The sequence below is a fragment of the Acomys russatus genome, chromosome 7, assembly GCF_903995435.1.
Source record: "Acomys russatus chromosome 7, mAcoRus1.1, whole genome shotgun sequence".
Taxonomy (NCBI): domain Eukaryota; kingdom Metazoa; phylum Chordata; class Mammalia; order Rodentia; family Muridae; genus Acomys; species Acomys russatus.
Window position 1 is genome coordinate 55837329 of NC_067143.1, and position 15024 is coordinate 55852352.

The window sequence follows — 15024 nt, forward strand, 5'->3', positions numbered from 1 at the left end:
ATGGCTGCAGGGACAGCAGGTAACCAGAATCTCGGGTTGAGGGCTCAGAGGTTAAGGGTATTTGCTACGCAAACATGAGGACCAGAGTTAAGATTGCAGCAGCCACATAGCAAGCCAAGTAGCAGTACACACTGATAATCCCAGCTCGAAGGGCAACAGAGACAGGAGGATTGTTGCAGCTTGTTAGATTCGCGCTGAGAAAATGCAAGCCTTAGATGCAGAGAAAAACCAAGCCTCAAAGAAATGCAGAGTGACTGAAGAAGACACTCGACCAAGTGCCTGTGCACAGAAACATGTTCAGATATGGAAGGCCAGCTTCGACATCAACTGGGGAAACTGAGGCAGGGCATAGCACCAGTGGCTGGCTGGTTACCAGGCAGACTTTCTATGAGAGCAACTTTCCAGACAGGAACTGATTGTTACCAGTGATGTCTTTGACTGAGAGTGGAGAACTGAGGGGCCTGAATTAAATTGCTGGCAGCAGGCCAGTATTGATAGCTTCCTAGGGGGTGAGGGGAGACTTACAACCACCGGGTAAGCAAGGCCCGCCCAGGGTGGAGGTGGGGGTGGGGGGAGGCTAGGGTGTGAAGATGAGATTCTTGACTTCACCTCAGAAAAGGATTTCAGAACCAATCAGTATGAAGCTGAGTTAGAGTTTATTAGTAAGGCATTTTCACATAGATTTAAACACAGGGCTAAAAGAGAGGCACAGAGGAAAGTATCAGATGGGCTTCTTTTAAAAACAAAAAGGGGGTCTGAAAATGGAGGTAAAACTGGCCACCTGGTCGCCACCAGCATGACTTTGCTGCCCCCACGGAGGAAAGGGGGGGATTGAGGGAGGGGGGAGGAGGGCCATGATCTAAAGGAACCAGAACAGCTGAGGAAGCTGTTTATTGATGGTCTAAGCTTTGAAAGCACAGATGATAGCTTAAGAGAATATTTTGAGAAATGGGGTACACTTACAGATGTCACAACCCCTCCAGTGGAGTCTGTGTGACAAGAGTTACTACAGAACCCGAAGCAATGACCCCTACCCAAGGGAGAGCCTCCTGGAAATGGGTCTGATGTTCCTGCCAGGAGTAACTAATTGCAGCCTCCCTCCTCTTTGCACTCATTTGTTTTGGAACATCCTGACTGTTTCTGGCTTTGTTTTTACTTTTCTTATCAAAGAACTTTTCAGACGTAACTGTGTTCCTAGGTAACCCTTGACTTGAAACTGCAGCTAAAGGTCATTCAGTCAAGTTTACCACTAAGTTCCAGTTCCATTCCACTTGTTAATAAAAGAGAATTAGTCGCCAGTAAATAGCTTATATTATGACTTACATATAAGGTGTTTAAGAAAACTCCAGATAGTGACAGAAGAGCTAAGAAGAAAACAAAACAAAACAAAACTGTCCTGACTCACAGAGGTTTAGCATAATGAGAGAACATTGACCTTTGATAAAGAGGGCATATGCACTGATACCAATCTAATGGCTTATGAATGATTGTTCAAGATTGATGACAACATTATTACACTGCATCCTGTATTTTGAATTGTATGGAAAAATAGTATAACCACATAAAGACTCCAGTTTCAAAAAAAAAATGTATAAAAACCTAGCTTGCTTGTATGCAAAATACACTCAGATGCAAACACTACCTCTGGTTTGTCTGTTTGTCACTTGCCTATCTTTGCCCACTGACACTTCTAGAACTCCCGACCTCAAGGACCTATACCCGACTGAGACGGTCCGCAGCATACAGACTGTGTGGTAATGAGAGATCCCCAAACAAAACGATCCAGGGGCTTTGATTTTGTGACCTACTCTAGTGTTGAAGAGGTGGATGCTGCAATGTGTGCTCGGCCACACAAGGTTGATGGTATGTGGTGGAACCAAAGAGAGCTGTTTCTAGAGAGGATTCTGTAAAGCTTGGTGCCCACTTAATGGTGAAGAATATTTTTGTTGATGGTATTAAAGAAGATACAGAAGAATATAATCTGAGAGACTACTTTGAAAAGTATGGCAAGACGGAAAGCATAGAAGTTATAGAAGACAGGCAGAGTGGAAAAAAGAGAGGCTTTGCTTTTGTAACTTTTGATGGTCATGACACAGTTGATAAAATTGCTGTTCAGAAACACCACACTATTATTGGGCATAACTGTGAACTGAAAAAGGCTCTTTCTAAACAAGAGATGCAGTCTGCTGGATCAAGAGAGGTCGTGGAGGTGGATCTGGCAACTTTATGGGCCATGGTAGAAACTTTGGAGGTGGTGGAGGCAACTTTGGTGGAAGAGGATGTGGTGGAGGTGGTGGCAGCAGAGGTAGCTACAGAGGTGGTGATGGTGGATATAGTGGATTTGGAGGTGATGATGGCAACTAAGGTGGAGGTCCTGGTTACAGTAGTAGAGGAGGCTATGGTGGTGGTGGACCAGGATATGGAAACCAAGGTGGTGGATATGGTGGAGGAGGAGGATATGATGGTTACAGTGAAGAAGGAAATTTTGGTGGCAGTAACTATGGTGGTGGTGGGAACTATAATGACTTTGGAAATTATAGCGGACAACAGCAATCAAATTATGGACCCATGAAGGGGGGCAGTTCTGGTGGAAGAAGCTCAGGCAGTCCCTATGGTGGTGGCTATAGATCTGGTGGTGGAAGTGGTATCGATGGTAGCGGAAGGTTCAAAAAAATAAAAATAAAAACAGAAAAAGGCTACAGTTCTTAGCACGAGAGAGAGCGAGGAGTTGTCAGGAAAGCTGCAGGTGACTTTGAGACAGTCGTCCCAAATGCATTAGAGGAGCTGTAAAAATCTGCCACAGAAGGAGCGATGATCCATAGTCAGAAAAGTTACTGCAGCTTCAACAGGAAACCCGTCTTGTTCAGGACGTCATAGCCACAGTTTGCAACCAGTGCAGCCAATGATTAATGCAATGGAGTGTCAATTAGATGACATTCCTGAGGTTTTTTTATCTGTTGCAGCTTTGTCTTTCTCTTTTTCTTTCATTACATCAGGTATATTGTATACCCTATAAATTGTGGTAGTGGTACCAGCAATAAAAACTTAAGGAATTTTTAACTTTTCAATATTTGTGTAATTCAGGTTTTCTACATTTTAGTACAAAAACTTTAACAAAATTCAGTTTCGAAGGTGTTTCCTTGTAATTTAACAAGTAAAGAAGATCATTGTTAATTACTATTTTGTATGAATTTTGCTAAAGTTAACTGTAAAGAAACGCCTACTGACTTGCAATTGAAGGGGAATCTATTCCCCACATTTCCAAAACCATGATGAATGGGCACTGCCATGTGGAGAGAATAGATATTTGTATGTTTGCAATGTGTGTTTTAGATAATTAGGATTGGGTAATAAAAAAAATAGCATATTTGTGAATTTAATAGCATTAAGATTACATTCAAATGAAAAATATCTCAAAAGTTCAAAAATAAAATAAAATATGTGTCAGTGTGAGTATATATGCACAGGTGACTTTAGAGGCTTCTGGTCTTTTGAAGCTGCAGCTGCAGGTGTCTGTGAGCAGCTAAAAGTAGGTATTTGAATTTCTAACCCTGTGATAAAGTGATTTGCACTTTCAACTGTTGAGCCATTATCCAGGCTGGCTGTTGGTTTTGATTGTAATTATTATTATGAATACAGTGCTCTGGCTGCATGTACACCTGCATGCCAGAAGAGGGTGAAAGACCCCCGAAGGGAGACCCTCATTCAAGCCTCGGGATGGCACGCACCCAAAGACACACAAACGACCGTCTTGCTGTAAACACATGAGGCAGTTTATCGGTGGAGCTCTGGGTCGACATGTATCTCATGCAGGAGACAGAGGGGTCGACTCAGAAGCCCAGGAGCTTAGGGATTATATGGTCAAGGGTCGGGGGGAGCGGGAAGTTTTGGCGTGGCCACACGCGATTGGTTGTTTTAAACATTTGAACATCAGCAAATTTCGTAGGCAGATCTGGGGTAAGGTCAGACTTAATCTCACAGGAACAGTCCTTGGTTCCTGTTTTTCTAGGAACCCGAGGGCAGATGTTTATCTGAGCTAACGACACATCTGGTTAAACTCAAACCTGGAACATTGTGTGCGGGCCTCAAGGGGGGATTAAGCAAACACCATAAGATCGGATGAGGGGTCTTGGCTCATTACTCACTCAACCATGTCCGGTACCTGTTTCTCTCGTGATTTTGTCCTTGTGTACCCTCCCTATCTTTTACGGCCAGCCGGTCCCTGGAACACTCAATAGGTCTTTGTCTCCTAGCTCCGCATTCTTTGTGACTTATCATCTGGGGCCTTGGGCTAGCAAACCTGCCGACCTGCATCTCAACTATTTGGGCTTATGAGTTAGAGAGCTCTGCTGTTCTGGTTGCTTTAATGCTAATTAAAAATTCTCTTTCAAGGGCACCAGATCGCATTATAGATTGTTGTAAGCCAACAAGTCGTTACAGGGAATTGAACTCAAGACCTCTGAAAAAGCAGACAGTACTCTTAACTGCTGAGCTGTCTCTCCAGCCTCTCTATCTAAGGGCTAGATTTTTGTTTTGTTTTGTTTTGCTTTTCAAAACTGGGCTTTTCTGTTTAACAGCTCTGGCTGTCCTGGAACTGCTCTATAGACCAGGCTGGCCTTGAACTCACAGAGATCTGCCTGCCTCTGCCTCCCAAGTGCTTGGATTAAAGGCATGCGCCACCATGCCTGGCTCTGTTTTAACATTCTTATTTGAAAGTATGCCTACAGAAATGAGAATTATCTCTAGGGCAAGTAACCTTCATAGCCAGTTTTGTTAATGGTACTGAAATACTTGACTCTTGGTGGGCACGAAACTTCAGCCAGACTCTGGAGTTGAGAGCTCCTTTTCCTCCCCATGGCACTCCCAGTTTTTCCTGACTTTCTATCCTGCCTCAAAAGATAAGCTAGGGCTTAGAAAACCACAAGGAAAGTGACTGAGAAAAGCCCTGGAAGAAAATGCTTCAGGAAGGATAATTGCGAGGGGGAAAAAAAAAAGTCGAATTGAAGTTTGAAGTCAGGAAAAAGAGTAAAATTGAAAAAAAAAAAAAAAAAAAGTAAGCAAAGCTTCAAAACAACAGCAGTGGAGCCAAGAGCCTGGATTTTTATCAGGTCCCTCTCCACTCATGCGCTTGGCCTGTCTTATCAAAAGCATTCTGTGGTGTTCATCGGATACCTGTGCTAAGTGGCATGGCCGCAGACTGACCCAAATGGTGGAAGAGGTGGCTGAGACTATGCAAGGGAGGGATACACAAAAACAGGAGAATTAACTTCTCCCAAGGGAAGGAGAGGATAAACACTGTGTGAGGTAAGCCCAAGGCTGGATTCGTATATTTAAGATGCCTGAGCTAAGGCTGAAGAGTGGAACTGAGAAGCTGCCTAAGACGGTGCCACAGGGGGAGGTAAGTCTTGACTCTAGGGTGAAGGGAAGTATTAAGACAGAGGAAAGAATGAGAAAACATTGCATAAATGCCGGAGTCTGTGGTGCTTCTCAAGGAGGGGTGGGCGTAGGGGAAAAGGTGGCTGGAGTGAGCTGTTTTCCTGGACTGGGTTGGAGGGGGGATACATTTCAAATGAGGATGGAGAGATAGGTGCATAGCTGCTCCTTAGCTCCTGAGAAAAATCATAAATGTCACAAAGGTTCTCCCATTAGCCACGGAGGAAGAGCAGAGGGCAAAGGGAAGGTGCCGTAAACCATTCAGTGAGGACACAGGCCAAGCTGGACACATGTATGGTCAGGTGAAGGAGAGGACAGTAGAAGGATTTTTTTTCTAGTCAAAAGAAGAGAATTAAAGAGGGAGAAGGGGGCAGTGAGATGGCTCAGTGGGGAAAGGTGATTGCTGTCAAACCGGAAGGCCTGAGCTACTCATGAGGACCCACATGGTGGAAGGAGAGAACCAACTCCTGCAGGCTGTCCTCTGACCTCCACGTGAGCACTGTGGCATTTGTGCCTATACATTCATATGCCAAAAAATATTAACTTTTGTTAAGGATGGAGGAAGACAGCCAGGATATAGGGAAAACAAAAACAAATCAGGTTGTGCCCATTTGACTGAATTTTTACAAGGGAGGAGGGCGGCTATACTCAGGCTTAGAAAAGAGGAGAAAGGAAAGTTTCACCTGCATTGGTTAAGACAGCAACAAGAAATAAGAGGCTGACAGAGAGGTTCCAGTAACTGCTTACATTTTGTAATAGATGAGATATATGCAGTTATCAGGCGTGACTCTACAGCCCACAAGAGGACACAGGGAAGCAGCCAGGATAAGCGGTCACTGGTGTCAGGAGCATACCCGTCCCTTACTTTGGATCTCAGGCTGGCAGAATGGGAGCCCAGAGCTAAGAGAAAGAGAATTAAATCTGTTGTCTACATTATTTCCCTCTGAGGTGTTTACCTCTGTTCTGATTCTACTCTGAGTGAAATGTTTAGGGAGAGGAGATGCACTGCAAGGGCGAAGCAGTTCCGATGCTACAGGAGGGATCAGAGCACAGTAGTGTTGGGCATAAGAAAAGAGAGGGCCTGAGAGAAAGGTTTGCTTGATGGACCTTGAAGGTGAGGTTGCTAGACTTGCTGGGCAGTTTTGAGGTGTGGGACAATGGATACCTGAACTGGGGTGCAGAGATCACTGGAATAGAGAGGGAGGCACAGGGAGCTCAGGGCTATGAGGCTCTTTGTTCAGCAGGAAGAGCCAGCATCGAGGTTGAGAAGAAGGATGGTACAGGTGCTGATGACACCACAGGGTGGCCACCAGCAGTGAGGGGCGATGGCCAGGACACTGTGGGCAGAGCAAGCTCAAATGACATCAAGCACAGACTAGAACGGAAGAGACTGTGATCATAAACCCGCCAGTCCTATGGTAGCATGGGTGTTCTCCTCACTATGAACTTGGCTGAGTGAGGGGGACGCACAGTCTCTTGTCCTCTCAATACTCCCCTCCCCACTAGAAATTCTAAGGCAGACATCAGTGAGGATGACCTGGTGCTGACTCGGGAGCAAACCATAGAGTACAGCTGAAAACTTACGACTGCGTTAAGAGAGGAGAAAGAAGGGAGGTGGGGTGGCAACGGTGGGGAGAGCATATGAATACAGGAGTATTAGGGACTGCCTAGTTCAGTCACTCTGGGGCTGAGAGAAATGTTTCTGCGTAAGAAGCCTAGACTTTCTCAAATAAGATAATGGAAGTAGAGGAAACAGGAAAGACAGGATGCTGCAGGGGAGGAAGGGAAAAGATTCACTGGCACACAAGTTTGAAGGGAGAAACTAGTAAAAGCGTGTGTGCATAAACAGGTAAGTATTACATGTAAAAGGTTTGGGGGGAAGGGCAAGAGAAACAGCCTGTCAACAAAGAGTGCACACTGCTCTTTCAGAGGACCTCAGTTCCGGGTCCAGCATCCATGTCAGGCACTCACAACCAACTGTAACTTCAGTTGTCACAATCCAGCACTCTCTTGGCCTTCATGTGCACACGCACACATATGGCATACAGCCACACAGATACATATAATAAAAAAGGGGGAAGCAGAATTCAGAGAGTTGATTTTTTTTTTAATAATTTAAGAGGATTGAGGAGCATCTGAGGAACCTAATACACAGCTAAGGCATTGAGTAAATTTGGCCTTTTCTTTGTATCCTGCCTCTCTAAGCTGAGGGTGAAGCCGTTAGACTCAACTGAAGTCTGAGCATGCTCGGGGCCGGTGCAGTTGAAATCAATAAATAATGAAAAGTTAACAGTGCCTGCCTTCCGGGTGGTGGTGGCGCACGCCTTCAATCCCAGCACTCGGGAGGCAGAGGCAGGAGGATCTCTGCGAGTTCAAGGCCAGCCTGGTCTACAAAGAGAGTCCAGGACAGTCAAGGCTACACAGAGAAACCCTGTCTTGAAAAACCAAAAAGAAAAAAAGAAAAAAAAAAAGTTTACAGTGCCGGCAGACGTCAGCACATCTAGACTCCATAAGGAGAAAAGCACAGTCCTCACATGCGTGGTCAGGCTCCGCAGCTGAGTCTAGCAGAGATTGCTATCCGTCAGCCCATATTTTCTAGGTCAGCAGGTTTGTATTCAGACCAAAGAATTCACCAGTTCCCTGCTGCTGATGGCCGGCAGAAACATGACAACACACCTCCTTTCCTGCACTGGGTATAAGTACCACAGTACAAACCACACAAGGGACTGGAAGCATGCCAGATGATTTGATGGCAACACAGAGAAAAGTTCATTTGTTTTGTTTTGTTGTTCCTCTGTATAGCCTTGGCTGTCCTGGAACTCACTCTGTTGACCAGGCTGGCCTTGAACTCAGAGATCCACCTGCCTCTGCTTCCCTAATGCTGAGATTAAAGGCCCCTGCTACCACCACCTGGTAGATAAATGTTAATTTAATATTATGCCAACAAATTATGCTCATCTTAAGAATCTGGAAAATACGAGCTAGGGAGATAGCTCCATTGGTAAAGTGTTTCCTGTGCTACCATGAGGACCTGACTCTGATTCTCATCACCCATATTTAAAAAACAACAAACAAACCAGCCAACAAGCAAAAACTTTGGGAGCTAGAGAGATGTCAAGTGCACTGGCTGTTCTTCCAGAGGACATGAGTTCAATCCATAGCACTCACACAGAGGTTCTCAATTCTAACTCCAGTTTCAGGGGATCTGATACCCTCTTCTGGCTGCCAGGGACACCAACCACTCACAAAGTTCACAGAAGTACACTCAGGCACACACACACACGCGCACACACACACACACACACACACACACACACAAACAAAGAAATACAACTCACTGTTTAGAATCCCAATTTCTATAAGAACTTCGTTTTCCCCTTGTGTTTTCAAGACAGGCTGACTTGAAACTTGCTTTGTGGACCAGACTGGTCTTGAACTCAGAGATCTGCCTGCCTCTACCTCCAGTGTGCTGGTGCTGGGATTAAAGTCTTGTGCCACCACTGCCCAGTCAAACTTTTTTTTTTCTTTTACAAATAACATCCAGTTATAAATAAAATAAAACTGTTGGAAATAAAACAGGTACAAATTAAACAAACACTTCCTCCTAGCCAGTGGTGGTGCACACCTTTAATCCCAGAATTAGGGAGGCAGAGGCAGGTGGATCTCTGTGAGTTCAGGGACAGCCTGGTCTACGGAGTGAGTTTCAGGACAGCCAGGGCCATTACACGGAGAAACCCTCTCTCAAACCCCACCACTATCACCCCACAAAAAAAAAAAAGTACAAATTAGACAGTGTTGATTTTTCATCACACATGGACGTGTTTTCAAAATAATAAAGCTTCTCAGTCAACACAAGAATTAGATGTTCTTCTACTTGTTTAAAATTTTATTTTATATGTAGAAATGTTTTAGTGCACATATGGTTAAAGTGCACCATATGTGTGCTAGTGCCAGCAGAGGACAGAAGGGAGTATACTATCCCCTGAAAATGGAGTTATGGATGGTTGTAAACTGTCATACACAGCCAGGCAGTGGTGGCGCATGCCTTTAATCCCAGCACTTGGGAGGCAGAGGCAGGCGGATCATTGTGAGTTTGAGGCCAGCCTGGTCTACAAAGCGAGACCAAGACAGTCAAGGCTACACAGAGGAACCAAAAAAACCAAACCAAAAAAAACAAACAAACAAACGAAAAACATCATACACATAGGAATCGAACCCTGGTCCTCAGCAAGAGCAAGGAGTGCGATTAACCACTGAGCTATCTCTCAGGCCTGTTAACGGTTTTTGGGTTTTTACCATGTATTTAGAAGTTGATAGTTTACGTCCACCTCTGACTTATCAGCAGCTCTAGAGGTTGCTCTCAATGTCCTAGATGCTGGTGCCATGCAGAACGCGCTCAACATGTCTCAACTTGGTAGTTTCCTGAATGTCTGGCAGCTGGACGGAGCTGCTGAATGAGCATGCACAGGTGATCTGTGAGGAAGGCCGCAGTGGTGCGCTCTGGGCACACTCCGTGGGACTGTGTGTACATAGCTTGTGTGCTGAGCCCTCGTTTGTTGGAGGGACGTGAGCATAAGCCAGTCTGTGTCTGTTTACAAGCCTGCTTACCCCCTGCTAAGCGTGGTCCACGTCTGATTGTATTTTCTTTCTATGGCACAGGCTCTCTGGAAAGTCATGGCTGTCTTACCTGCTAGCAGCGTGGCTGCTGTGAACATCTCGGACACTCGCACGGCAGGCTGCCTGCTCACCGGCATCCCTGGGCTGGAGCACCTACATGTGTGGCTGTCCATCCCCTTCTGTACTATGTACGTGACTGCCCTGGTAGGCAATGGTATTCTAATCTGTGTCATCCTCTCCCAGCCAAGCCTCCACGAGCCCATGTACATATTCTTGTCCATGCTGGCCAGCGCTGATGTCCTGCTCTCGACCTCCACCATGCCCAAGACCCTGGCCAATTTCTGGCTAGGTTCCAGCCACATCTCCTTTGACGGCTGCCTGACTCAGATGTTCTTCATCCACTTCCTCTTCGTGGCTGACTCTGCTGTCCTGCTGGCCATGGCTTTTGACCGCTACGTGGCCATCTGCTCTCCTCTGCGATACACCGCCATCCTGACGAGGCAGGTCATGGCAAAGATCGCTGCTGCTACCCTGACCCGCAGTTTCATAATCATGTTCCCATCCATCTTTCTCCTCAAGCGGTTGCACTACTGCCGGATCAATGTCATTCAACATACATTTTGTGAGCACATGGGTATCGCCCGTCTATCCTGTTCTGACATTTCCATCAATGTCTGGTATGGGCTGGCAGCTGCTCTTCTCTCCACGGGCCTGGACATCGTTCTTATCGCTGTTTCCTATGCCCACATCCTCCATGCGGTATTCCGCCTTTCTTCCCAAGAAGCCCGGGCCAAGGCCCTGAGTACCTGTGGATCTCACGTCTGTGTCATCCTGCTGTTCTATATCCCCGCCCTCTTCTCTGTCTTTGCCTACAGGTTTGGTGGGAAGCGCATCCCACGTTATGTCCACATCCTGCTGGCCAACCTCTATGTGGTTATCCCACCTATGCTCAACCCTGTGATTTATGGAGTAAGGACAAAGCAGATATTGGAAGGAGCTAAGCAAATGTTTGCAAGTCTTACCAAGGAATTTAAATGAATGCCCACAATTTGGCCTCAATTGGCTCCTTTTCTGTATTTATCAAATGCCCTGTGATCCCTGCACCCTCACATCTACACTTTCTAGTTGATTCTCACGTATGTCCCACTTATACAAAAATGTCACCTACTCAAGACAATCTCTGGTTGCTTTTTCTTAGAAAACCACAGTAGTGCCCATTCTACTCTCTCATAGTTCTCAAATGTGTGGTCACCTCCCCTACTATCTCAGTAACAGGGCAGCATGATAATTTACTCTGAGTTCACCAATTACACAGGAGTTCACTCAGCATCAATCTGAGTTGCTCCTTAATATTATCTTAATTATATCTCTGTAGTTTTGGCATTTATGTGCTGGTTCAACATACTCCTTACGGTCACCCAAGAGAACTGTCACATCCAAATATCTTTGGATTTCTGTAGCATTTACTTGCTAAATAAATATAATAAGCACTGATGTGTGTTTTAATAACTTGGTCACTTATCAGTAATTATTATTAACACTAGCCTAGCCTCCTGAGATGGAAAACAACTCACTCTAAATTTTAGCCCAAGACTGACTAATTCATCCTTAAAAATATAGTTCACATCTCAGAGACTGTGTGCCACTTCCCCCACCCGCCCAAGATAGGGTTTCTCTGTTGTAGCCTTGGCTGTCCTGGACTCACTTTGCAGACCAGGCTGGCCTAGAACTCATAGCAACCCACCAGCCTATGCCTCCCGAGTGCTAGGATTAAAGGCGTGCACCATCACTCCTGGCACTGTGTCTTGCTTTTTATCTAGAGCAATTTTCTTTGTTTCATTTTTGGTTTTTGAGGGTTTTTTTGACATAAGGTCTCACAGTGTAGCCTTGGCTGCTCTGGAAATCACTATGTATGTAGACCAGGCTGGCCTTGAACTCACTGAGATCCACCTACCTCTGCCTTCCAGGTGCTGGGATTAAAGGCGTGTGCCACTGCACCTGGCTCTATTTCTTGTCTTATTAGTAACTGTTTTATGCATGTGCCTTAATTCCCATTTAGCTGGGCATGGTGCACGCCTGTAACAACAGCACTTGGAGAGGCAGAGGCAGGCAGATCTCTGTGAGGTCGAGATCAGCCTGGTCTACAAAGCAAGTCCAGGCCAGCCAAGACTAGACAGAGAAACCCTGTCTTAAGAAAAAAAAAAAAAAAAAAAAAAAAAAAAAAAACAGAACTTAACTCCCATGTAAGCTGTGTGTTCTCTGGGAAAGTTTACTTTGCAAGGATTTCCCCGGCCCCATCACCTCAAAGCATGGCAACCTGCTTCAAATGCTTAGTATAAATATAGATATACACTAATGCAAATGTCTAGTAAAGAATTTGGCATCACTGTATTTTTCCAGTCATTCTTCGAGAGAGTTCTCAGGTCTTGAATATTTTCCTATCTGACACAGGATCTACAGAAGACCATGGCTTACATACCTCTGCCTGCTAACACTAACGGCTATGAACCCCGCTCAATGGCAGCCTGAGGTGGAACATGTGTAGTTGTCCATCCGCTTCTGCACCAAGTACATATAGCCATCTTGGTAAGCAATGACATTATAATCTGTGTATACGGACAGAAACTTGTGAGAGGTGACAGATATGGACTTAAGCCCCAGATGCACTACTCATCTCTAAAGAAATGAGAACAATGCAAACACAATATAGTCACAGCACAGTAAACAGTGAATCTACAGTTCCCTTGCCACCTTTTCTTCTCCGCCATAGTTCTCCACATCCTTGAGGTAATGACAATATAATTTAGAGAGAATTCCATTAGGATTCTTCCTATGTGAGGCAGAGAGCTGTAAAGGAGTGAGGAGGACCAAGTTCTGCATTCGAGATCTTTGACAGGACTCCCAACTTTTCCTCCAGGAGGAGGAAACCTGCCACCAGAAGTCAACTACCCCTGCCATGGGCACCTAGTCCAGGATTAATTTGACATCCTGTATCAGCTCAGATCCCTTCTTCACCCTGCTGACTGTCATAAAATCTACTGGCTTTTCCGCCATGTTGTCCCCACCTGAAAAGGCCTTGGCAGTTTGAAGCCCAGTACAACTTTCTCTCTGCCCACAGAGTGGTCTAGTTCAGTACTTTCTCCGGTGTCATCACTTATAAATGAACCCAGGTAATCAGCAAGAGCAACAGGCATTCTCCATCTCTCCATTCCACACAACTGGTTTTTCAAAGCACTCTATATAAGTAATTGCATTTTTTTATCTCTGCATATAAGAAGCATATGCATATAGCTTACATAATAAGATATTTCTGCAAATCTTATTATGTAAGCTACCTATTGCCACATTAATTTTAGAGCAGTATCATTAGCTCGTTTCCAGTGGTACTATTTTAGCAATTGTTTCTGCTGTCTCCCATGTCACACACAGACAGGAATCCACTTACCATTCCTAGGGAGTATGTATTCTGGATATTTCATATAAAAGGAATCACAGAAAATTGGTTTTTGTTTGTTTGGGTTTTTTTTGTTTTGTTCTGCTTTGTTTAGTTTTTATGTATTCTGTGACTGACTCTCACCTAGCATAATGATTTTAAGGTTCATCTACATTCTAGCTCGCATTTCCACTTTGTGAGACTGGACAGAATGCTGCAAGCAAGCACTTGAAAAATGAAGACTGAAAGGATCAGGAGATCAAGGCCATCCTGGCCCTGGCTTGAAACAATTACAAATATAACCCTAATATGACTACATCATATTACATTTCTATGAGCAGTGTATAAAGGTCCCAGTTTTTCAGCATCTTCATCTGTCATTGTCTGTCTTCCTCCTCCTCCTCCTCTTCTTCTTCCTCTTCTTTCTCTTCCTCTTCTTCTTTCTCTTCTTCTTCCTTCTCCTCCTCTTCTTCCTCCTCTTCCTCCTTCTCCTCCTCTTCCTCTTCTTTTTGGATTAGAACTCACTTTGTAGACCAGGCTGGCCCAAAGTCAGAGATCCACCTGCCTCTGCCTCCCAGATCAAAGGCATGCACCAGCATGCCTGGAATTGTTGTGTTCTTAGTGGGTGGAAAATGGGCTCTCATGGTGGTTTGGTGGGGGTGGGGGTGGAGGGAGAATTCAACAATGGAAAGACTGCATGAATTAATAAAATACGTTAAAATCCACCCAGAGTAGCCGATTCTGAGGATTTAATTTTTCTCAGAGCTCACACTTCAGCTTTCCCTACTTACTGGTTGAGTCCTGCTTCCTCCGATTCCAGATGCTTCTCAGGTTTCCTCTCCTATTTAGAAAGAGAAATGAGATGATTATTTAAAATGTTTCCCAGCTTGCCTCAGTCCTTAGCTATGTTTTTGATTAAATATTCTCGATGCTTCTGTGAGATTTTGCTTGTTTGTTTTGTATGCTAAGGCTACCATTTAAAGAGAGGACTTGAGTAAATCACATTTGCCTCCATTTTTATGTGAATGACGCACCAGGAGGGAATTGTGTTCAAATCAGCCTTTGGCCTCGAGCAGCTGCATCTCCTCTCCCCAACCAGAAACCTGCTGCCCCTGGCCCCGAACCCTGCAAATATGGCCTTTCCATTCTCTGTAAACCAAAAAATAAATTCCTTTCTGTATGTATATCTGTTGCCGTGGAGGGTTTTTGTTTGGTTGGTTTTTGTTTCTTTGCTTGGTTGGTTGGTTTTGTTTGTTTGTTTGTTTTGGTTTTTTGAGACAGGGTTTCTCTGTGTAGCCCTGGCTGTCCTGGACTCACTTTGTAGACCAGGCTGGCCTCGAACTCACAATGATCCGTCTGCCTCTGCCTCCCAAGTGCTGGGATTAAAGGCGTGTGTGCCACTACCTGCAGCTCCATGTAGGGGTTTTGATTGGGTTTCTGTTCTTTGCCAGTTAAAGAGCTAACTGCAACAGGTATCAGGGGAGAAATCAAAAATACAGCAAACAGCAGGAGACAGAATCAGCAGTTGTAGAAAGGGTTTT

General features: G+C 45.0%; 1 protein-coding gene and 1 pseudogene across 1 annotated transcript; both read left to right on the forward strand.

Moving 5' to 3' along the window:
• LOC127191995 (heterogeneous nuclear ribonucleoprotein A3-like) lies at positions 1 to 2709 on the forward strand (annotated as a pseudogene).
• Positions 2710 to 10083: 7374 nt separating this feature from the next.
• On the forward strand, positions 10084 to 11096 carry LOC127192244 (olfactory receptor 52B6; the record flags this gene model as incomplete). The annotated part of the gene is made up of 1 exon (XM_051149570.1): positions 10084 to 11096. A coding segment is annotated over one exon (1005 nt), but the record flags the coding sequence as incomplete, so codon positions are not given.
• Between the last annotated feature and the right edge of the window lie 3928 nt (positions 11097 to 15024).